The sequence below is a fragment of the Micropterus salmoides genome, unplaced genomic scaffold (genome assembly GCF_014851395.1).
Source record: "Micropterus salmoides isolate LMB-PRFRI ecotype aquatic unplaced genomic scaffold, ASM1485139v1 Ms_hic_scaffold_19, whole genome shotgun sequence".
Classification (NCBI taxonomy): domain Eukaryota; kingdom Metazoa; phylum Chordata; class Actinopteri; order Centrarchiformes; family Centrarchidae; genus Micropterus; species Micropterus salmoides.
The window spans coordinates 31,748,890-31,774,179 of record NW_024041039.1 but is presented as its reverse complement, the minus strand read 5'-3'; the positions used below and the strand labels follow the sequence as shown (position 1 = coordinate 31,774,179).

At 39.1% G+C, this 25,290-nt stretch overlaps 1 protein-coding gene across 1 annotated transcript in view; it reads left to right on the top strand.

The window, feature by feature from the left end:
• Nucleotides 1–45: 45 nt before the first annotated feature.
• The window catches only part of gabrr2a (gamma-aminobutyric acid type A receptor subunit rho2a), a 73,030-nt gene continuing 47,785 nt past the window's right edge, over nt 46–25,290 (top strand). The window contains 3 exon segments of the mRNA XM_038729924.1: nt 46–193; nt 196–313; nt 5,961–6,067. Coding sequence (XP_038585852.1) covers nt 115–193; nt 196–313; nt 5,961–6,067 — 304 coding nt within the window. The 5' untranslated portion in view covers nt 46–114.

The window sequence follows — 25,290 nt, the reverse complement described above, 5'->3', positions numbered from 1 at the left end:
GCACACACACACACACACACACACACACACACACACACTCGTTCCTGTCCTGCAGCCTCGCGCGGCAGAGTCTAATGCCATGACCGAGGACGCATTCATCCTCTGTTGAGAACCATGCACAGCCGGCTGAGTCCTGCTGGAATGAAACGACTGAAGAGGGCTTTCAAAGAACTCACCTGTGGATTTGCGCCGTCAGAATGCCTTATATGACCAAACCTCTGATTTTACTTCTATGCCTGACCATTACCGGTGAATGTCGTAAGCACAGGGTGCGGAGATGGACCGGTACCGTGGAGACCCAAAAGCATGGCACGTAAGTGAAGATACAGGGCGAATACATACAGATTAAACACGAGATTAAACAAGAAATGCGCAGATATCCATTACAATACATTTAACTGAATTGTCATCACAAGATTCTCAGGAAGACTACATTAGTAACTGCTGGCTGATGTGGATATTCTCTAACTGGGGTCTATGGAATGATGGTTTAAGATGTTTGAAATTAGTGGAGTTTGTGGATCACCTGTCATATTGACAATTAGTTCAATTTTCCCGAATTAAAAATAGAATTTAAAAAGTCAACACAAGGCTCATATTAAGCCAAATCACATTATACTTGCAAATAGTAAAAAGAAGCATTAGGGATTGTATGTTAAATGTAGGTTTTCTCAGTATTATTTTAGTCTGAAATAAAAACAGATCATAAATCACAGTTAAAGTCTGAACTGCATAAATGAGGTGTGGTCAGAATGGATCTCTTTGGCTGTATTGCTGAGTGATGATATCTTGTTGATAGGCATGCAACAGTTTGTATATGTTAACACTTAAAAACAAGGTTATTCTTGATAACTTTCTCAAATAGGAGTGGAAATAATAAACATCCTATAAAAAAGTTCAAATGAGGCAAATTAAAACAGCTTGGACTGTATTATAAAAGGTTAAAGGGGTGCAGTTATGTCAGTGCAAAGAGCTCCGCCACACACTCACCTACACACATCCATACACTGATAGTGGTGATAGTGCTGCTTGCAAGACACTGATCTGCTGATCAGAAGGAGTTTGGGGTTCAGAAGGACACACTGCATCAAATGCTGTATAAATAACATGGCAATGTTTGAAGTCATATTGCACAACACTTATTTTGCTATTTGCGTGTCATTTTACGCTATTTAGTCTGTATCTTACATTGTGCAGCGCCAGCTTGTCATCCATAAATGTCATACAGTGACGTAGTATAAAAAAAAGTTAAAAAGTCCATGTAGGGACGTGGTGGAGGTGGCTGGATGGGTTAAACAAATACAGGACTTTTAACTAGGAGACTGATTTATTTTAACCCAAACCTTGATCTTTGCTTAAACCTAACCAAACTTGTTACCATGATGACGAAGCTTTGTCCTTACGACAAGTCCAAAACTCATTAAATGCGCCATCTCTAACTGCGTTAAATGACACACTTAAAATGCATAGACATGACATGCTATGTCTGGCATGATAGTCATACACCATCCCACAAGATCACATTGCAGCCTGGTATCTAGAGAGCACTGTTCTTGCTTCTACCAGCAGTCAGCTTTGGTTTCTCTTAACAATGACTACGTTTAGCAATGACCACTATCTTTCCCCTAAATTCTTAATAAGGTGTTTTTGTAGGAATCATTTTGTTGCTTACATACATTACATACATACATTTTGTTGTATTACTCTGTCGTAATACAGGGGTTTTCAAAGTCTGAGATTGTGGGCCTCCTATCAGACAAAGCTTGAGGAAATGCGCCTCCCCACCCTCCCTTAGTTTACTTTACTTGCTTTGGCCCTGTCTACACGAACACAGGTATTTTCAAACCATGACTTTTTCTACGCGGTTTGGCTGTTCGCACACACACGCAGTATCAGGTCACTGAAATGTAACATTTTTGAAAACCCCTGCCAGGGTGTGGATTTTAAGAAATGCCGGTTGCAGAGTTGTTGCGTAGACAGTAAAACCGGAGTTTTTGTCTTGCGACGTCAGAGTGCACGCTGTTATCTGCTGTGTTTGATGTCGATTGCGCGCCACTGCCTGCTTTGTTTACAATTTTATTCGGCTCCGATCGACCAACATGGCGTTACGGTTAGGGTCATCTCGCCGCTTGGTGTTTTAGCATGCTCTTGACAGCGATTGGTAGCATGTTTTTGCATTTTCGTGTAGACAGAGAATTTTTTTTAAACGAAGGAGAAAAAACTCTGGTTATAAAAATACTATAAAAATAAAATATGTGTATTTTTTATACCGCTGGTTAAAAGCACATTATTTGTTTAAAGTGTTTACAAACCACATGTCATTGCACTTTTGTGTAGGCCTATATAGCAGTAATTTTGTGCATAACAATGCAATTAATCGCAATTAATCGCAAGAAAATCATGCAATTAGTCGCGATTAAAAATTTTGATCGTTGCCCAGCACTAAAAAAAAACGTGTCCGTGTGGACTAGGCCTTAGTTTTGCTTAATTCCTGGATGCCTATGGGATCATGATGATGTTATTTGATCCCATACACACTCAAAACATGAGCTATGGTATTACTTATTGCAAATATTACTGTATGACATAACTTCAGACTACAAAAAAATACATAAAAGAAAAAAGGTCCATCCTAAGTCATGTTTTAGTTCCTGACTCTGAGAGTCAGTAAAAATCCCCAAAGCTACCATGTCTCTGAACTTTCTCCTTAACCAAATCATACACATTTAGGCTATTCTATGTGATCTCCTTTTAATAACTAATTTAATAACTAATGTAATATTTTTTCACTTCAATTCCTTGAGCCTCCCCTGAAACTGTTTGGAACCTCCCTGGAGAGGTCCGCCTCCCACTTTGAAATCTTTGTCGTTTCAGTGAACATATTACTGATACATTTTTACCACTTGCCAGATAAGGTGACTAAAAACATTTACTCATTATGTTAAAGCCTTGTTTGTAGTTGTGTAGTTTTCAGTGGCTTCTAGCAGTGAGGTTTCAGATTGCAACCTCTACCTTTCTAAGCTTCTACTCATGCACGTGCTTGAACTCATGAGTGAGCCAAAACAGAGTCCGACACACCAGAGACAGCATCACACAAAATGCTGGAAACTCAAGTAAACTCCCACTGCAACATTACATTATTTACAGTATTTTTGTCAGCTTGTCCTTGAGCTAATGTTTGTTACATGATAATGCTAAATTGACGCTACACTGTATTTACCCAATAGCTTTTAAATAACTATTGTGTTTTTCAGTGAGATGCTCAGCAATGTCAGCATAGCTAAAAATTTACTGGATGAAAACTAGAACAGTTAAGTGAGCTAGACTAAATATTATTTATTTATATTATTGAGATAGTTGCCTCACAGATAGACCGCAGTAAGTGAATGTGTCTTCCACTGTGTTGTTGTCCTGCGCCGTTATGTTGCATTATTGTATACCATGTGTGTCACCGAAGTTACAGTGACTGAGACGGTGAAGAAGCTTGAGATCCGATAAAACAACAATAAATCTAAAATGAACGATACGAAGCAAGCAACGCCAAGCGCTAACAGCTGGCGAGCTAACGTGTCTAACTTGAGCCAACTAAAGCACAAAAGCACAATATATTTCACATGCTTTAAAGTAATGTTGGTTTACCTGCCCAATAGGATGAAAGACAACTCTGGGTCAGTTGTCATATCCAAAACAAAGCAGAGACAAAGCAGTCTGTCCATGACTCAAATGCTGACAGTGTTTCATTTTTATGTGAGTAATAATAAATAAGTAATAAAAAAGTGATTAGTTAATAAGTGATTTCATTCAAGACTATATTTAATATAAAATACAAGGGATGGCATTAAGGCTCCCTCAAACTGTTTTTTTCAAATTAGTTATATATATATATATATATATATATATATATATATATATATATATAAATGTTATTTCTCTGAGACTTGCTAGACACAAGAAATCCCTGTTCGCTTCCCGTCTCCTACCAACAGTTGTTGGGTTGTTGTTTCTTTTCACATAACCATAGCCAGGTAGTCATTTCAACCATCCATGTCTCTTTTAAGGACCCATATTATGCAGAATGCACTTTATCGTGTGTACAACATAAATATGTGTCCCTGGTGTATCTTAAGACCCACAAACTATGAGAAAAAAACATCCTCCCTGTTTTTCTCCTCCTCAGTCTTTCAGTAAGTGTGTGTGAAAACATGCCATTTGAATTTGCCTCCCTTCTTGACATTATGAATGTATCTGTGTAGCATAGGACCTCCTCCAGCTCAGTAGACGGCCCCACCCACTGAACATGTACTGAGTACACCGCTCTCAGCCCTACCGTCCAACACCAAGCGTCATTCCATTGAGCTAGAGCTGGAGGTTGTTCAGTATTTCTCAGTGCTTTTACGGTTATGAAGGAAAGGTAAATATTTTCTGGTTTTCCCTCTCTTTCCTGATGGACAGATAGCTTCACTTGTTGTTGGCAGTTAATAAAGCTATCTGTCCATCACGCTCACTCCGTAATTCACAGAGATTTGAGGCAATGAATGTGTGAATAGAGATGCTAAACAGTATGAGAAAAATAATGTGTTCTTGGAACATTAAAGCATGAAAACATTTTCTAGTAGACCCCCAAAAATAAATGTAAGTACCTGAAAATGAGCATAATATGTGACCTTTAAATCTTTTTGGCCTTTCTGTGCCTGAGCTTAACTAGGGTTGGGCAATAAAACAATAATTCTAATTACTGCAATATAATTTTCCTCAATAACAATATAACAAATGTTTAATATATCATCAATAAATGTTTGATTTAATTCATTTGAATCACAAATGATTTTGCACTTACTTTTTCTAATAAGATATTTATTTTGAGGAAAAGAGACTGATCATTTTTGTTGCAAAAAGATTTTATCAGAATTGTTAGCCATGATTAAAAGGGATGTTTAAGCCAATCACTACTCTGACAGAGCTTAATAACGGCTTGAACACTGGTACACATTGATTAAATAAATATCTCTTTCAAATTATTGTCATGCAAAACACAAATTTCTATCCAGAATGTATGAGATATGAAAAGATTAGGAGCATGCAGAAGTGTTTGTCTCATATTTCTTTTGTCTGGAGCAGCCCTAACCTAAGTCATTCTCACTATTCTAGAGATTAAGTGTAGAGGTTTCCTTAGAAAAATGAGGAATTTCAGAGTCTGATCCACAAAACCCCAAATGGACAGGGGGGCAGGGACTGCAAAACATTTATCTATTCTTTTCTGCTCGCTGGTATTGTAGAGAAAAGATATATCTGTCTGTTATAGTTCTGCCAGGGCCTTGACAAGTCTATCCTGGGGTGATTTAACACAGCATGTGGTCTAAAAAGCTTAACCACCGTCAATGTTAGAGCGACACTATACCACTGTCAATTATCATAGCACGACATTCTATTCAACCAACGACACAAATACAATTTAAGAGTAGCATGTCTGCAAACTAGGATGACTGTTGTGCTTGAACACAGGGTTGATTACATTTTATTCATTTAGCTGACGCTTTTATCCAAAGCGACTTACAATTGCTATACACGTCAGAGGTCGCATACCTTTGGAGCAACTAGGGGTTAAGTGGGATGTGAGACACAATGGTGGATGTCTCACACACCAAGGGCAAGCATCTTATCGATGCGCCATCACCATCGCCATCACCTTGGGTTGATCTTTCAACTTTTGGATTTCTACTACCATGATATGATGATTTATGTGTGGTCTTTTGGAAGTTTGGAATGCAGATGTAGAAGAAGAGTAGAATCAGTAGAGTAATGAGAATATTAAATCTGAGAAAATGGGTTGAAGATGAATGATCAACTTGGCTCATTAATCTGTATTCTCCAGTTTTGGTGTGTTGCTTTTTATCTTTTCAAAACCAAACCCAAGTCTTTCAGTTATCTACCCTCTGACATTGAATGTCATTATCCCCTAGCTCCTTGGCGAAGAAGCCTCCAGATGTGACCAAGTCTCGGAAAATGAAGACAGAGCATCTGCTCAAAGTAGACGATCATGACTTCACTATGAGGCCGGCATTTGGAGGTAGGTGTGAAGTGCTCTCCTGACATCTGCATGCATTACTGTCCTGTTGTTGACATACAGGCATTCGATCACAGACACACATGGACATAAAACTCAAGGTACACTTACTAGCTATTTGGAGAACTTTCAACCACATCACATATGCTAAGTTGTCATTACACTATATTGACTGAAGGGCATGAGATGTGGGCATAAGCTCCAGAAAAAGTTAGTTAGTGGATGTTGAATTTGTTCTTTTATTGAAATTAAATCAAAATTGATACAGCTTTTTTCTTGCTGATGTATTGATTTTTTGATTTTCTGAATGCAGTCCATCCTTCATTAGCTTCAAAGCAGAATTACTGACATTTTAAATGGTTAATCATGTGATCATTCATCGTTCTTCTCCAGTCTGCATGTCAAAGTGTATTGAAACCCAAATTGCTCTCAATAGCTGTTCTATTGGTATGTGAATTTCTTTTCTGAGCAGTTGGCCTCAGTATATGAATGTGATGTTGGAATGTAAAAGTGCTTTTAGTGGTCAGAGGACTACAAGGGCGCTATACAAGTACAGACATTTACCATGTTCAAAACTTGCAGCTCCAACCTGAATATGAGATCCAAGCAGCAGAACATATGAAGTTTTGTTCTCGTTCCATGAAACATTTACAAATAAATACAAATCTTGTGTTATGTAATAGGAAACACTGACTAGATCTTTGTCTGACTCATTTTATTTGAATTGCATTGCACAACAAATTGTGTAAAATGCAAGTATTACATAACATGTACCCAACAAAACATTAGTTAGTTCTACTAAAAGTTCTAGAGATGGACAGATGTATTTATCTTTGATCAGCTGTGATATTAGCTTATTGCACATATATTGATGGCCGATAAGTAACAGCAAATGTCAGTATAGAAATGCCAAAGATATGTTTATGGTAATTTAGAAATAGTGTCTCCATTACATAGTTTGTACACCAGAGAGCACTGACATTGTTTTTCAGTGTAAAATGTCCCTCTCACTACATACCTTGGTCACATCTTTATAAGAATCACATTTAAGGGATCCTTATCAAAAATGTTTGTTTGTAATGCGGAGCTCAGCTTTAATCTAGAGAAGCTGCAGAGCTGCAGTCTCTATTCATTCAACTTACACTGAAACGTTTCCAGCTAAACTGAGGCTTTTTGAAGATCCTCTCTCTCTCTCTCTCTCTGTCTCTCTCTCTCTATCTATCTATCTCTCTATCTCTCTCTCTCTCTATCTCTCTCTCTAACCTTTTCAGTCTTCTGTCTTTCTTTCTTATTACATCCCCAACTCCTTCCTTGGTAACCTCTAATAGATTTAGGTAGAGCCTGCAGCACTATCAACAAGATGATCGATTTGGGAGGGACTGAAATTAGCATAGGAGTTCTCCGTTACTTTGTGACTTGATAATGAATTTAGAGCTGATGGAATGGCATCCTTAAATTTAGCTACAGCACTATCAGACAGACATCTTGTATAGAAATTTTTGCCCCATGGCGTGTAGTTCAGCAATACCAACTCAAAAGTTATCAAACAGTGGTCGGACAAAGAGGGATTCTGTGGGAACACCACTTAATGTTCAATTTCAATACCATACACCAAAACAAGGTCGAGGGTGTGATTAAAACAGTGAGTCGGTTCATGATCACTCTGAGAGAAGCCAATGGAATCTAACAGAGAGATAAACGCAGTACTGAAGCTGTCATTCTCAACGTCCACATGAATATTAAAATCCCCTACAATAATAACTTTGTCCGTTTTAAGGACTAAAGTTGACAAAAACTCTGCAAATTCAGATAAGAATTCAGAATACGGGCCAGGTACACTATAACAAAAAGAATTGGTTGCAGTGATTTCCAACTTGGGTGTGAAAGACTAAGAACAAGGCTTTCAAATGAGTTATAGTTTAGTTTAGGTTTAGAGCTGATTAGTAGGCTAGAGTCGAAGATAGCTGCAACTCCACCTCCTCGGCCTGTGCCTCGAGGAATGTGAGTATTAATATGACTGGGAGGGGTGGATTCATTTAGGCTAACATATTCTCCATCACCCAGCCAGGTTTCAGTAAGACAAAATAAATCAATATCATAATCTGATATTAGTTCATTTACTAGTACACCTTTAGAAGAGAGAGATCTGATGTTTAAGAGTCCACATTTAACTCTCCTATTCGTTTGCACTATTGCTCTTGTGGTTTTAATTTTTATGAGGTTTTTTTGTACCTCTCCTCTTCTGTTTACCTTTGATTTAAATAATTTCAATGGTCGGGGGGGCAGACACCGTCACTATAGGATTTTCACTAAGTAACTCCTAACTCCTGAAATGGAGGAGCAGAAAAGTGTGTTAGACTGCGACTCTGCGTAGTGTTTTGGGTAGGGATTCTACACAAAAAAAATCCAAGATTTCATCCAGCATAATACAGTAAGTAACTCAGAGCCAAGCTAAATTCATCTCAATGGAATCAATCATTAGACCCTGCCTGCCTTGCTCATACCCACTACTTTCAAACTCCATGCCCAATTTGAAAACACACATTTTCTGTAGCCCAAGCTGACAACCCTATTTTCATCTCTGTGACATCATCAGGATTATTTTCTCAGACTTGACAAAACTCCTCCAGAGCCACAGAAGGCATTATACTAAACTGACCTTTTTAAGTGTAAAATTGGTGGTGTTCCTTTAACCCTGTGTTGGGTGTGATGCCTGGAAGTAGAAGTGATCTGTTTGAACACAGGTATGGAGGAAAGAGAGAAGTATTTGGTTGAATGTGTTTCACCTGTCCTCCCTCAAGCTTGAAAAACCAATTGCATGTCAGCACTTCCGTCTGCCCTCATGTCTCATATTTGACTGATCTTTGGTGTCCAGAACCTCTGACATGTAGGGCTCTTTGATGTTATACCAATTTAAAATATCCACCTCTCTCTCATCATCATTTCAGACCATGAAGCATCTCTAGCCTACACCCTCCACATTAATCTTGCTCCATCACCAGTTTGTTACTGCAATTAACAGACATAAGAACTTCTCAGTGCGGCATATGCTCAAGCATTAGGAAGTTGTTCCCCAAGTTATAAAGCTTTTAAAACATCCCACTGGGGTTGTTCTGTGTGCGATCTAAAGACCACACTTCACAAGATGTTTCATACACTAGTGTTCAAGCTGCATGTCTTAATATCTTTCCATGGCATGGATTCTATCTAAAGATAGTGGTGTTTTACTTCAGAAAGTAGCTCAATGCTAGGTCTTTGTTGATTTGCTTAGAAGTGTTCCTCATGTACGCTTTTGAGTCAAATGAAACTCGCAGGATCTGCTTAAAACTCGATCGAGCTTTCATAATAATATTGGGATACTAAGATACTGTACATAGCCCTGTCACGATAATTACAATATGTAAACATGACCCTTGATTGTTTTTGCTGACCTCGATATTGCCTGTTGTGTTTACATGCGTGTTTGATTACATAAGAATGTCTCCAACCTTTTAGCATCACCACCAACGTCATGCTAGAATATATACAGCAGGGTTTTCTCCACCATTGTAAGACCTGGGGCACAGCGCCTGTGTTGTATCACAGCGTATAGCCAACTATTCTGAGACACGTTTCTCTGTCATTTCCGGTTGCTTCTGTCCTCGTCGTCTGCTCTGTGTCAGAGTTTCACCGTGGGCTGGGCTCAGGCAGCTCCTCCACTCACACACAATGATAACGTATTACTGGAGGCTAATAGGTGGGAAAAGGAATTTATCATCTGACCCTTCCTCCTGTACCTTGTTGGGAGCACAAGCTAAAACCGTTGTTAAGTGAGGTCGGCTCTCCCCTGATTGGTACTTTCTGCTAAAGGCAGAGCACGTAGCAGGAGGTCACAGTGGAAATGGAACTAAAAATAGCACAGGTACTGGCACAAAGTCCCATCAGACGATACACGGCTCCAGTCGCATTAGCACAAAGAGTATCACGCTCCACCCTCTTTCCCTACAAAGGGTTGCCCCCTCCAGATGTGTTTAAACCCTTCGCTCAAAAAACTACACAAAAACGGAATAATACTTTAACATATTTTTCCCCACTAAAACAGATCAGTGAGCTACTGGCTTAGTAGCTCACTGCAGCTAGCGCCAGAATGAAAGCTGCACATTTTGAATGTCCACAACATGCCCCACCCCTTCTTCCAAATAGGCATGTCAATAACAGACTCAGAACACAAAGAACAGCCTGTTGTTATCCAAATTATAGACTAATGAGTATAGATATCTAGTAATTAAAAAAATAAAACCTTAGATTTACTTTTTGAGTCATTTGGACTTTGTTTGCCTTTGTTTTCTCTTCCAAACAAATGTAACCTGGGCATTTGTTTGCAACTTGTTTGCTGGCTTGTGTTTTTTGCCTTGCTCAATTTATCTTCAGAAATGTAGCGACATTCCAAAATTTCAGTGATTGAGTACAATGTTGTCTGATAGAACCAATGGCTAGACCTACAAAAATGAACTAAAAGCTAAGTTGAGGAGCTAATATTCAAAAACTCACTTTTGATATAGGATACATTTATTTGTTTTAACTGCACCACAATCATCATCACTCCATTTCTTGCATGATAACTACAATAGGAATGTTCCAATCAGTGCGATTAATCACAATATGACAGATCAGTTTTACATTACATTACATTACAGCTTTATACAGATTAGTTTGATTTAAAGAGTGATCACTGAAGGACAGTAAGCCATAGATTTTATTCTGAGGATGAATGGCAATGTCCAGAGATCGCTGTCTCTATCCATAAATCGATGATGATAATAAAAGCGGTCATGATGAAGACCATGTTTGGATAACAAAAGATTTTTTTCCCTGCCCGTCACCCCACCTGCACTTCATTTCCTAATCAGACATGTAGTCCATAGTGAGTTGTCAAGATCGTTGTAGTTTGTCTGTTGCCACGTTTCTTTGCTTTCGTGCCACTTGTACCTGCCTGTCAACCTACCTGTCTGTAAGCTTATTTGTATCATCAGTCATTAAATCACTTAACTGTCCCTATCTGCCTTATCTTTCTGCATTTGGTTCCTTCTCCTACTGCTTCACATTCAGCTGCCGGACAGAAGGTGTAAGTTACTCCACCACTTGTAATTTGAAATCTTTACATACTCTAATATTGAAAAGTATTATACCCATGGCAGCATGAATGTGTAAAAGATTTTCATGGCAATCTGCCAAATAGATTACTACAGTTCTTGTAGATGTGTGCATATACTGTACAGTCCCATTTGGGTACAGATTCGATCCAGTTTGCAAGACAAAGTGTCCTTGGCAATGTACTAAACCCATAAATTGCCCCCGATGGCTGTTCCATGTGTGAATGTTAATTTCTGTTATGAGCAGTTATGCTCAGTGTATGAATGTGTGTGAATGGGTGAATGTGACGTAGTGTAAATGCACTTTGAAATGACTTGAGAAAACTAGACAGGCACTATATAAGTACAGACCATCTCCTAAGAGTAATAAGACACCATCAAGGTTTGCCGGACAAAGTCCTTCATGGTTGAAACAATGCATTAATTCCAGGAAGCTTACACATTTAAGTGAGCCAACTACTTCTTTTTTCTGTGGAGGGAAATGTGGTCTAATGGAGAATCTTAGTATAAAATTACAATTGCAAAGTTACAAAAATTAGATCATTGAAGCAAATTCAGATCTTACATGTCTATCAGTGGACATTGGGTTGAGTGTGACTAATGTGTGGGGTGTATTATTGCTCTTAATACTCAGTGAAATAACACATTAAGCTTGTTGTTAATCCATGCTGAAGAGAAATAGAGAGAAAGCACATCGACCAGATCATTTGATGTATGGGCTTGGAGCAAGTCAAGTTTGATCTGTTAACTGTATACCAAAGCCACTGTGTGCTTTTCAGAATGTGTGGCTTAGCAGTGTTGTGGATTTAATGGAGGTCACAAAGTCAGAGGTGGGGTTGTTTCATGCAGCCTATTAATATATCCTCCGCCAAGCTTTTAAAGGCACACTGATGTATTCAATGAAAGTAGATCTGTCTGTTGAAATTTGTATTTTTATAATAACAATGGATCAGATGGCCATATTTTTACCCTACAAGCTATTTCCACTGTATATCACTTTAAATATGTCCACATCATATTGTAATTGACAGCAGCATCCTAATGCATTTAAAGAAAAATAATGAAATACCACTTTTGTGAAAAAGAAAGTTGGAAAGGACCCTTTGATGCACAGGATTAATGCGTTCCAGTAATTCGATGTCTTCACAGAAACAACACAATACCGAGTTATAACAGACCAGTCTGGTGTATGTGTGTAGAGGTGTGTGTGGTCCTTTGTAGCAGCCTGGTGTTGTTGGACATGACATAATGAAGATAAACACAGAGGATGGCTGTGCGTAACGGCACTGCGGTCTGATGCAGCAGATCAACAATCAGATGCTGCAGATTTACCAACATATCTGTCCTGCTGTCTTCAAAAGGCTGCAGAGATTTAATGAACTTTTCATACAGTAAACAGCAGCTGTGGATAACAGAAGAACAATATTAATTTATAGATTAGTGCAGACTGCTATCAATGTTCCTTTTTCATCCTCATTAAATGTTATTTCTTTGATGCTGATTTAAGCATATCTACTGGTTGGAAAGTGTTTATCAAAATTGTTTATATAAATATTAAGCATTATTATTGTATTATTTTGCACCTTTCTTGCAAATATTTAGTTTGCTGTTATTGATGATGATGATGATGAAATGTTTTCACACGCTGAACAGTCCCTGTATGTCAATATACACTTCTTTCTTCGCAGTAAAAGAAAATGAAGTACATTTACTTTGCAAACAGTGATGATATCCAAAATTCATCTCTCAGTATTTGAAGTAAAGTACAAGTCTCAATTCATACTCGATTCCATATACAAAAAACACTTACTCAAATACTCACAATGGCTCTAGGACTCATTTCCCTCTCCAGAGCCTGTATTCATCTCGTCTATCGGTTACATGCATGCTAAATTTGGATAATTAAGTTTCCCTATAGAAATACAGTAGACCATGCTGTGTATTGAAGTCACTAAATAGACTGGGCTACTGAGTTAGTAAACAAACCTACTTGCCAACAATACTGATAAAAGATATATATAAACAACACCATAAATACCTTAACTACTGAGCTGTTTATGCAGACGGGTAGCTAACCCCTCCTGAACATCACTATACTTTAAGGAGAACAGCGCCACCAGAACTAGGTTGGCTCCAGCTATAACTGTCTGGTAAGCTGAACTCCAGCTAAATCGGTACAGTGTGAACACTTCATCGCATTAAACCAATAGCATATCAACTCAACATAAGTGCATACATATAGGAGGATATTCCCGTCAACCCTGAGCCATAGATTATAAAATACAAGGGGGAGCTTAGGTCACTGGTTGTTAGGCCTCTGGTGATGCTAGCGGATGTGCTAATGCTAACCGCTAGCTAACTACCATTAAAAACATACTTATATGTGGTATTACAAACTCTTATCGCCCAAAATCGGCAACCTTGAGATGTTGTTTGTGAGAATACACATCTAAACGAAATAATAAATAATAATTCAATCAATATACCCAAATGTGAACAGACATTTAGTGGATGTCACATTGATAAAATCACCAAAATGGTTTGTCCCATTGTCCACCAAAATAACAACTCGCTTTTTAAGGCAACTTTTTGTTGCCTTATTTGAATGAACCGCCCACATTTCCAGTACGTGCTCTGTGCTGGGCACCAAAATGCCAAAAAGATGGGCAAAGTGAATTTCAAGGTCTGGAATATACCCTATCAGAGCAGAGCGCTGCTTGCACTGGTTGTTGCACCACCATGAAAATAGGGCCCTGTGTGATGTGAAGGTGTGATAGGAGAGAGGTGAGGTGAGACAAATCAGAATCAGAAATACTTTATTGATCCCTGAGGGGAAATTCTGTGTCACAGTTGCACACATTGCGCAAAACACAAAAGAAAGATAGTGGTAAATAAAGACATATAAATATCAGAGTAAAAATATAAAAGAAAAGAAAATATAAAGGAGTGTGGATATGTACAATGTTTACATAGTTACCGGAATTGTTATGGTGAACAGTAATAATGAATAAATAGTAGCACATTAAGTAATTAAGCAGGTGTTACTGCACAAAACAGATAATAATGTCCAGTTCAAAACTAACTGTCTGTGTGTCAGTCACTTAGAGGGAGGAGTTATAAAGATTGATGGCCACAGACAGGAATGACTTCCTGTGGTGCTCTGTGGTGCATTTTGGGGGAGTGAGTCTTGCACTGAAAGTGCTCCTGTGTTTGAGCACATCATTGAGTGGGTGGGAGACATTGTCCAAGATGGTGTGTAGCTTAGACATCATCCTCCTCTCCGACACCACTGACAGAGAGTCCAGCTCCACCCCCACAATTGGCCTTGCGGATCAGTTTGTTGAGTCTGTTAGTGTTCGCTATCCTCACCCTGCTGTCTCAGCATACAGCAGCAAACAAGATAGCACTGGCCACCACAGACTCATAAAACATCCTCAGCATTGTCCTGCAGATGTTGAAGGACCTCAGCCTCCTCAGAAAATAAAGACGGCTTTGGCCCTTCCTGTAGAGGGCTTGAGTGTTCTTGACCCTGACCCTGAACCTTGAAGATGGAATTTTGACAGATAAACACATTTGTTTTAATCAGTTTTGAAATGCTTAGCCTGCATTATGATGGGGACAGATGGTGCAGATGGAGTGTAGCGATTGTGCATTAGGTGTCACTGGCTTTATTTCCAGACTTTGTTAATTTACACTGTCAGTATGTGCAGTGGGTGAAGATGTGCTGGATGAGCTCTATGCATGGGTTAAAGGATGTCAATAAATGCATGCCATTTAGGCCACTTTTTTGTGCATAGAAAACTTTATAAATGAAGCCACTAAAGAGGTGAGTCCATGATTGGAACTCCAGGAACATGTTACTTTATGTGAATGACCAAATGAAAAAAGCCAGAAGCTTGTGGAACAAAGTTTAACACTTTGTTTGTTGGTCTACAAATAATTATAGCTCCATGACATCCACCACGTCATTCTCTTAATTAATTGTTTTATCTTTTAGTTGTAAACTCTTTTGTCTACAAATCATGTACACTCTTCAGTCATCTTGGTGTTGTGGGACGTGGTGTTTGTGAAAGGTAGCTAAAAACAGCAATACTAAACCAGAATATGTCACACTGTGAACAAGGTGAGGTTGCTGGATTTTTAGTAGTTTGCTTTATTGTCAATGTGATTCTTAACTTTCCTAACATAGCTCAAAAGTTCCTGTTATACTTCTGCTCTCTATAGCAACTTTATAAGTTTAAATGGCAGTTGTGTTTTCAGCTTGTTCTGCTGGCCCCAAGTGTCCAAAAATCAATGAATGCATCTTTAACTGTTAGTATAAAGATACGGTTGAAGGCCGACGGACAGTGGAAGTTATTGTGATAATAGGTGGCAACAAACTTGAGTTATACTGGATTTAAAAGAAGGCACAACTGCCACTGAAAACTAAATTTTTGGTCTTTACTTATCCTGGGAAAGTCAAAAAGTAGAAGTCAGGTGAAGTGGTTGATACAGACTTGATACAAAAAATGGAACTGCATCAAATGTAACGGCTGTAATCAGCTGATTTGGGCTCATTGTTGCTTTAATATTTCAGGTCGAATGCTAACACTTTTAAATGTGTGATCATAATATATTTGTATTAGCAATCAGAAGAGGATCAGCTTATTGAATGTCACAAACAGCAGAAACTTGTCATTTGCCTTATCCCTGAGGACCAAAGTAAACTGAGGCGACGTGAGCTCAGGGGAACATCACAATAATCGCCACAGTCTGTTTCCTTTTTTTGCAGCTGAAGCTTAAAGCATTGCTGATGGATGGGTCAGTAGCACCCAGATACCATCTGGATATGTTGGCTTAATTTGAGGCGACTAGAGTATAGCTTTAGCTGCTAGCTTCACCCAGTTACATTTAGCTTGCCTGCAGTGTTAGCCTAGCGTAACTCTGCCTAGCTTCATGGCAAGACCCTCTCCAGCAGTGATGAGCAGATTAAGCTGCAGGCTGGCCCTCCTGTTTACAGCTTAGATTAGCACAGGCACCAATCTGTTACGCCATCAGACAGCTGTTGCCTCGCAAATTACACTTTCTCCCATCTGAAGAACTGACACAGAAATGAGAAGAGGTCCATAACTGGCTGCAAATGTGCATTCAGTATTGGCAAACGTACTTTGAAATTCTGTACTTAAGTAAAATTCCGATATATATTAATTTGGGTTACTGTCATATCAGTTGTGATAACATTTAAGAAGAGAAATTAGACTCTCATATTGTCTCATATGCATGGATCAGGTTATGGCTGCATGTGGAGTTTTGACACTCTTTTCCCAGTCTCCAGCTCTACACAGAACCACAAATGCATGCAATGTTTAAGTGATCGAGGAAAACTGGGACATCTGGGCTTTTGGTGAATTTGTGTGTAATTTCAAAGTGGGAAAGATGTTTTTCTAACTATACAGAATAGCTTGTCACCCATCGATGAGAACACGAACATTTACAACCATATACTTAGCCTATATAGCCTATAAATGTAAATATATGGTATAAATAAGGTGGACTTGTTCTTCTTCTGGGAAAACAAGAGGTGGGTAGTAACAAGTTACTTTTACTCTGTTACATCCTGTAACGGAGCTGTAACATCCATAATACTTTATAATTTTCAGAGGAAAATCATTACTTTTACTGTGTTACATTTGGATACATTCATCACTCTACTTTTAAATATTTATTATTTTATGCTTTCATGATCTGTTAAGAGGCAGGGGGCCAGCTGGTCCCAGATCTGCTGTCACTCTGTTATCCTACTGCAGCCATGCCCCCAAGAATGCTACAGCAGAAATATGGCTTTCAAATAGCCAAAACCGTGCAGACACTGAGCAGTAAGTTTAATAATATTTACACCCAGTAATAACTGCTAAAATTCAAGCTAATGTTATGTGAGCAGTCTGCATTTAACTAGTCACGCTAACTGGTGTAGCCTGATGAAGAGAGACAGGAAAGCAGAAGAATGTCTAAATTATGCATATCAAATGTAACAGATATAACCTGATCCATTGGACTAACGTTTTAAATTATCAGTGTGCTTTGTCAAGAGTTAATTTGTGGAATGTCCTGCTTTCTTTACCGTGTTTCGACCAAAGGAACTATATCCCAGAACAAGGACAAGAACAAGAACTCATTGCATTTACACAGAAGGGACCAGGGTCTAAATTTAGTTCTAGGGTCTTTATTTTAACCCCCAAAAAGTCCCCCAAGTACTTTCCGAAAGTACCGGTGGGGCTTGCCTTGCTGTGAATTTCTGAATGGGTGAGTAGAGGCTACTGGCTTTAAATGCTTTAAAAAAAGCATGTCAGGTATTTTTCTGCGACTGCTCTCTCCACCATTGTTTGCAAACCCATAAATCACAATCAACAGTCAGATAGCACAAACAAGTCTCACCGCCTGAGATCGTACGTCAGTGTTAATAAATGAAATAGCAGCCAGCGGTGTGTTTACAGTTAGTATCTGATGAGTTAGGCGAAATACTGTGTCTGGAGTTGTTGTTTTAAGTTTTCATCAATCAGGAAGTCTTTACACAGAGCTGAAGTCGGTCTCCTCCTCTCCAAAACAAGCGGAACAGCTGATTACAGCAGGTAATAAAGCTCATTTATCTCGTTCCTCCGACGCTCAGGCGGACACTGACGTGAATCTGGCCAGCTGATCTGCAGTGCTTCTAGGCTGGAAATGTTTTAATAACCTTCCAAACTGTTGATTTTATTTTTGTGTTGCTTTCTCTGTGCCATAGTTGTTTTAAGAACTTGATGGCTTTATCCAGTTTATTATTACATTTGTGACAAACTTTATCGTGTGTCTCTTCATTATCCTCCCACACAAAAAAGCTGTTTTAATGGTCAAGCATAGCCTATAGATTTTCATTATATCACAATCAAATTATAAGTTTTGCTCATGGATAGTGGTTACTAAATAATGATGCCTGTCCATTGTTTTGTACGGTGTACAGGCCTACAGCCAGGGGCGGACTGGCCATTGTGGCATTCGGAAGCAAAAACCAGCCAGGGTCAGGAGTTTTTATTTTTCAGTTTTACTTAATGACCCGCACCAGCCGGCCAGTCTGCTGCAGCGAACGCTGTCTGTGTGTGGGCCAAACCAATACTTTCAATATGGAGGGGGTGTACGAGCGACCCCTCCCAACTTGGACCAATTTTTGTTTTTGCTGAAATCCGTTTGGAGCCAGTTTACTCTCCAAACCTTTCGTCGGGGCTGAAGGGCTGTGTGATAGGCTCAACAGAGCCGGTAAATGTGGAGAAGAGAGTAAAAGAGGGAAAAGAAATGTGTGATGCCAAAAAATAAGAATTAAGAAGAACAAATGTTGGCATAAGAGGCAGCTAAATGTGCCAGATTAACCGAGGAATCTCTGTATGAATATTAGCTGTGGAGGTGATGCACAGGGACAGGGTGATGATGAGCCCAGTCATGCTGAGGAGGAGGGAGAGAAGGGACAGGAGGAGCAGCAGGAGGAGAAGGTAAATGGAACCAGACAAAACAGAGAAAGGTACAGGGGCAGTGTGTTTTTAGAATTACAGAATGGATTATTGTAAGTCATATTTATTAGTGATCTTCTTCTCGTGCATTTGTAACTGTACAACCAGTAAAAGCAGAGGGTCAGCACAGGAGCCAGGGAGGCCTACTCAGAGATAAAGATGAGGCATTTTATGCACACATTGCTGTATTTTATGGGAATGTACTGTAGTTTTTGAGTATATTTAAGTATTTCAGCCCACTGACTGACTCCGGTTTCTTGAAGGTCTTCAGCATAATCTGATTCACTGTATACAATATAAACACTAAAAAAGGGCGCTCGGATATAAGGCCTCTCCGTCTCAAAGTCCTGGGCTGAATTTCAGTCCCAGTACATCCTTGCCTACAGCCTACGTCAACTGGTTAATTTGCCTAATCTTCGCAGGTCTTTAGACCACAGTGGAAACACACACAACAATGGGCTGAAGGAACCTTTTAGTTCCTTGACAAAGCTATCCGAGGACTTAAAAGTCCCGGGTACTATTGGTGAAAACATGGCTTTAATGTGTTTCAGACCATCACTTGTGTTCTTGAGTTCAAGTTCATTAGAGTTACCAGCCTCAGAAAGCACAAACTAAGAGCACCTCAGATTTGAGTCTAGATAAATGCTTCACAAAGTTCAAGTAGGAGACACATAACATCAGCTGTTCATAGCTGACTGAATCAGGCCTGCATGGTCGAATTGCTGCAAAGAAGCCACTACTGAGGAACAACAAGAGAATTGCTCGGACCAAGAAACACAAGAAATAGACATTAGACCAGTGGAAATCTGTACTTTGGTCTGCTGAGTCCAAAATTGAGATTTTGGTTTCCTTGTCAGATGCAGAAAAGGTGAGCGGATGGTTCACACGTACATTCTAACGTTATAACGTAATGTGCATTTTGAAGTATCACATTAGAAAAGGTTGATTGACACGGCAAAATTTTTAAAAAATATCCTTAATTTCACAAAAAAGTTTTTACGCTCGCTTCAGGTGGTTTTTGTTGAAAAGGAGTAAATGCGTTAAATGGGAGATGGAAACACTTTTCCCTAATAAGTTCTGTCGTAGCGAACTTGTAACTCACGTCTGATCAGCTGTTTCTGCTGTCGGCATCTTGCCCGGTTGTGCAGAGTTCTGCACGCCTGCCGAGAATTTCCTGCACCTTGCGGCTCGTTTGTGCTGAGAAATGGATGCAAATCTGGGCAGGTAGCCTTCATCAGCTGTTCTGCCGAATTATGCATTCACCTCTTAAAGGTCCTTTTCAGATCCTTTGCGCTGCACACTGATCAAACAGGGTTATCACCGCATGTTTTTTCTGAATCTCAGTGAATGCTGCTTCTACTGAGTGTAATAAAATATTAACTCTAAACGTTCATAAAATATGTACTTTGAATCATTTATCACCATTGATGAACCCCACATAGGATAATAGTGTTTAAAAGCAGTATTTGGAGGTGCACGCAATTCTCGGCATGATTAAATTATATTTTAGAATTCAAATTCACTTTGTCATGTCATCACAAACACATTAAATAGTACCTGTACATGCACACCAGTTCATGTCATGACTAATGTTATTTGTCAGGCTGTAAGAAACCTGGTTATTCTTATCACTGTCGGGGGTCTGGCAGAGGTCAGATAAGTGCTAAAAATAAAATGTATAGAGAGCATGACAAATACAAACAGAAACAACAAGGCAAAGGAAAATGGCAAGAGTTCAATTCAAAGCTCTCCTAAAAAGGTGGGTTTTAAGGCCATATTTAAAAGCATCTAGAGTCTGTAGTATAGTGACGCCTTTCCAGAACGCCACTTCCTCTGCTGCCAGTACACTCTGCCTCACTTCCAGCAGCTGTAAACAAACAGAACAGACAATCAGTACCTCATGCTTACAAGGTAGGTTTTCATTGTCATTCAAGTTTGTAACTCACTTCTGCTGCAAAGCAGACAATATAGAGTTTCCACAAATAATCACAGAATGAAACAGAAATAAACTAAACTGTTTTGTTGAGCAGTGCTGAGTGTCATGAGTTCTAGTTTTTCCCTGTGAGTTTGAGTTTTTGCCATTTGTTTCTGGTGTCCTTCTGTTTACCTGTTCTTCTCGTTTCCTTGTCCTTAGTGTTTATGTCTTGTCTGGTGTTCTAGCTCGTAGTCCTGTGTTGATTTGATATTGCTTGGTCAGGTCATTCTGTCACGGTTTGGTGGTGAAGGCAGGGACCAAACCAAAGCAATATCAAATCAACACAGGACTACAAGCCCACATAGATGCCTGGCATTGATCCCAGTATATCTTTGCTCAGTCTACGCACATGCAATGCCTCTCTGCTTCCAACTAAAGGGAAAAACACTCCAGTGATGATTAGTACTATTAGAGCTCGGGGAGATATTATGAAACACGCTGGTCGAAAGAAACACTCCCCAATTCTACATCCTATAACCCAGAACAGCGCCTTCCCTTCAGGACTAGGTCACGCTTTTTTTTTCAGAACTGGTATGATAGAGGGCTTAAAACTATGAGTGACCTGTTTATAACTGATAAATTACTGTCATTTGAACAAGTTAAGGCAAAATTTGATATCCCATTCAATGATTTTTTCAGTTTCCTGCAGGTCAGACATTTTAATAATAATTTACACTTCCAACAGATGAACCAGTAGCTACTCCCATAGACTCTTTTTTACTGCAGTACCAGCGCACGAAGAATTTCATTTCTCATTTTTAGGAAAAGGTCATTAATGCATGGGAGAAGGACCTAGGACTTACGTTTGGGGAGGAGAGATGGTCTGACACCCTGGATTCAATAGGGAAGGTTTTTCTATGTAAGAGACTCACTGAAAGTCAGTTTAGAATTCTTCACAGGCTTCAGTATAAACCCCAACTCTCAGCATTATTGACTCAAAAATCTATCCACTATGCATCGAATGCAAAATGGACATAGGCTCCTACTTTCACTGTCTGGAAACGTCCCCTTCTACATTTTGGGACAGGGTTGCAAGGTAACTTGACAACAATGAACCTAGCCTGTTCTTGTTAAATATTGTTAATGAGGAGTTGTGTATGCCTCACATGCAGGGAAAACGTTTGTTTAAACTCAAGGAGGTGTGTCTTATTCCAGGGGAGATTTTCAAAGTTATACCAATGGAGCTACTGAATGCCGTCTTGAAAGGCAATGAAAGCTCCTTTGATAGGCATTTGTTTGTAGTATTTTACAAATTGTGGCCCCTAGAGAGGGAACACTGTTTAAGGCTGTTTCCCTTTGCTCCCCCATTGTCTTCATTCTTGTTTTTATTTTACCCCCAATCTTGTCTGTACTTATTCATGACATGACATGATGCCGGTGTGATGCTATCCGTTGTTCTTCCTTGTTTGTTGCATATCTGTTCCTATGGAAAATTCAACAAAATATTTATCAGAAAAAATAATTCTGTAGCATTTCAGCTCACTAATGTTGTTGAAGACCGATTTGGGAGATACCTTGTAATTCAGTGTGAAATTCTCTCACTTAGGTTAAATAATTGTTCTTTGTTTCCATCTCTGGCAGACTTGCCTGGTAATTTCATTATTGGTGGGGATTTTAATTGTACGCTGTAGCCAGACATAGATAAATCCACGTGGTTAGATACCTTTCATGCTCAGACAAGAAAGGAACTGTTGCAATATATTGAAGAATTTATCGATGTTTAGAGGAAACACTACCCTGATCATTCATCCTTCTCATGTTATACTGCCACCTGTCAGACATTCTCCGGGACTGATTATTACTCTGCTTCGCTGACATCCATAATTTCTGGTATGACAGCATAATAATTTCAGATCATGCTTCGGTTTCGTTTAGCTTAAAAATGCCACAGTCTCTGAATCATTCCCAAAAGGATTTATGGAGTTTATTAGAAAACAAATCAGTGATTACTACAAGTCAAAGTTTGGCTTCTATACGATGAGAAGCATTTAAAGCATTCCTGAGAGGCCAGATGATAAGTTTCACAAGCTCTAAACACAAATTTTGAAGGTTTGAGATGGAACACCTAGAGAAAACAATAAGTAACAGAAGTTGAATATTTCACAAACTCTTCCCAGAGGCCATTTAAAAAGCTTAATGAACTTAGAGCTAAATAGAACATTTTATCTGTTAAAAAAATAAATAAATAAATAAAAAGGCAGCCAAAAGCTTGCTGAAACTGAAGCAGTCTTATTATGAGCAATGGGAAAAGGCTAGTGAGCTCTAGGCCTGGCATATTAAGCAGTCTGAAACTGAATGAGCAATAAACACAATTTAATCAGATGATGGCCTGGAAACTAGTGACCCAGGAGAAATTAATAAAGTATTCAGGGGTTTTTATGGAAATTTATATAGTACAGATTATTCAATCTCATCTTTACAAAGACAAAAGGAATTTTTGGATTCATTAGACATCAGACCCCTTGAACCCCTGGATTCCTTAGAAGTTAATATAACTACTGAAGAATTGTCTGGGGCCATAAGCTGTATGAAAGGAGGAAAAACCCCTGGGCCTGACGGGATTCCCATTGAAATCTTCAAACTTTTTCAGGACACACTAATACCACCTATGCTTGAAATGTTTAAAGAGGCTCTGGATACTGGGTCTCTTCCTCCCTCTCTAAATATGGCATTAATCACATTATTATTTCTTGATCAGGGTTTTTTTTATTAGAATTGTAAACAGTACACAACACAAGGCTTAACAGACAGGAAAAAAAACAAATACAACACCCCAACCCCCCCCCCCTACCCAGCACCAGACAGAGGCATACATACAACACATTTTACAACCAGACCTCCATAAAAGAGACAAAGAGAAACAAAATTACCAAAAGTCAGCATCCATATCTTCAACAAAGGTCAAAAACGGTTGCCAAACTTTGTTAAATTTTTTGGCCACTCCTCTGACAGTATATCTAATCTTTTCTAATTTAAGATGGCACATGACTTCCCTGACCCAATGACCATATGTTGGTGGATTAGGATCTTTCCATTTAAACAATATTAATCTCCTGGCCAGGAGAGTGCAGAAGGTTAACATGCTGATTTCACACCATCTAAAAGGGGTATCCTTTGGGGTCACCCCAAACAGTGCAATAAGAGAAGACGGCCGCACTATTCTTCCAGATATCTTAGTAAAGGTCCCAAATATACAGTAGATTGCCAAAACGTGTACAGTTTTGGGCATGTCCAAAACATGTGCAATAGAGTGGCAGGAGCCTGTTTGCATCGATCACAAGTTGGGTCTATGTTGGAATTGAAGGAGTCAAATCATGCATGCTAAGTAAATCATAAATAACACTAATTGTCTGCTTCCTGGCCAGCTTACATTTAAAAATTAATTCCAACAAAGACTCAGAAGGGCACAATGGGAAAGTGTCTGAATTTGAGGCTACAAAGTTTTGAAGCTGCAAATATTGATAAAAATGTGACCTGGGAATGTTATACTTCTGTATCAGCTGCTCGAATGATACAAAAACACCCTCACCATAGAGAAGTGTGAATGGTAACTTAGCGCATAGTAGGGCAGCCAGAGAGATGGACCCAATGGATTCCCCCTCCATAATTGTCCATCCAGGGGTCGTTGCCCCATCCCTCATCCAGTACAGCAGCAATCGTATAATAGCCGCCCAATAATAGTACATGAAGTTTGGGAGTGCCATCCCTCCCTTTGCACGAGGTCTCTGTAATATGTCTTTTGATCTGTGGCGGCTTTTTGTTCCAGATGAAGGCCGATATCAGATTATTTAGTTTTGAAAAAAAGGATTTTGTGAGAAACACTGGGAGACACTGGAAAAATATAACAATTTAGGCAGCACATTCATCTTTATAGTATTGATTCTGCCCCCCAGAGAGAGAGGCAGGGGGTTCCACCGCTCAATATCTTGCTTCAGATTAGATAGCAGGGGCTGATAATTAGTTAAATACAAATATTTATGACCCCCAAGATACTTGAATTTTTTTTGGATTCATTTTAAAAGGAAAAGAGTCAAGGGGTACCTGGTCTGTCCCCTCACATACACATACATACACATATATATATATAGGGACGGCTGTGGCTCAGGAGGTAGAGCGGGTTGGCCGTTAATCGGAAAGGCGGCGGTTCAATCCTTGGCTCCCCCTGGTTGCGTGTCAAAGTGTCCTTGGGCAAGATACTGAACCCCGATTTGCCCCTGGCGGTATGAATGTGTATGACTGGTGAATGCAGCTTTGAGTGGTCGAAAAGGCTATACAAGTATGGAGCATTTACATATATATATATATATACAAACACACTTCTGACCTAATAGACAACTTTAGCTACTTTGCAGGAGACAGAATAAATTACACCAAATATTATATAATATAGAAATATTTATGGTTGAAAAGGAGAGATTGAATCCTCCTTCTTACTCCCTTCAGACCATTTATTAAAAACAGCTTTTTTGTGTGGGAGTATAATGAACAGACACGCGATAAAGATTGTTACAAATTTAATAACATGCTGGATAAAGCCATCAAGGTCTTAAAATAAATCAGAGAAGAGCAACACAAAAATAAAAATTGCGACAGTTTGGAAAG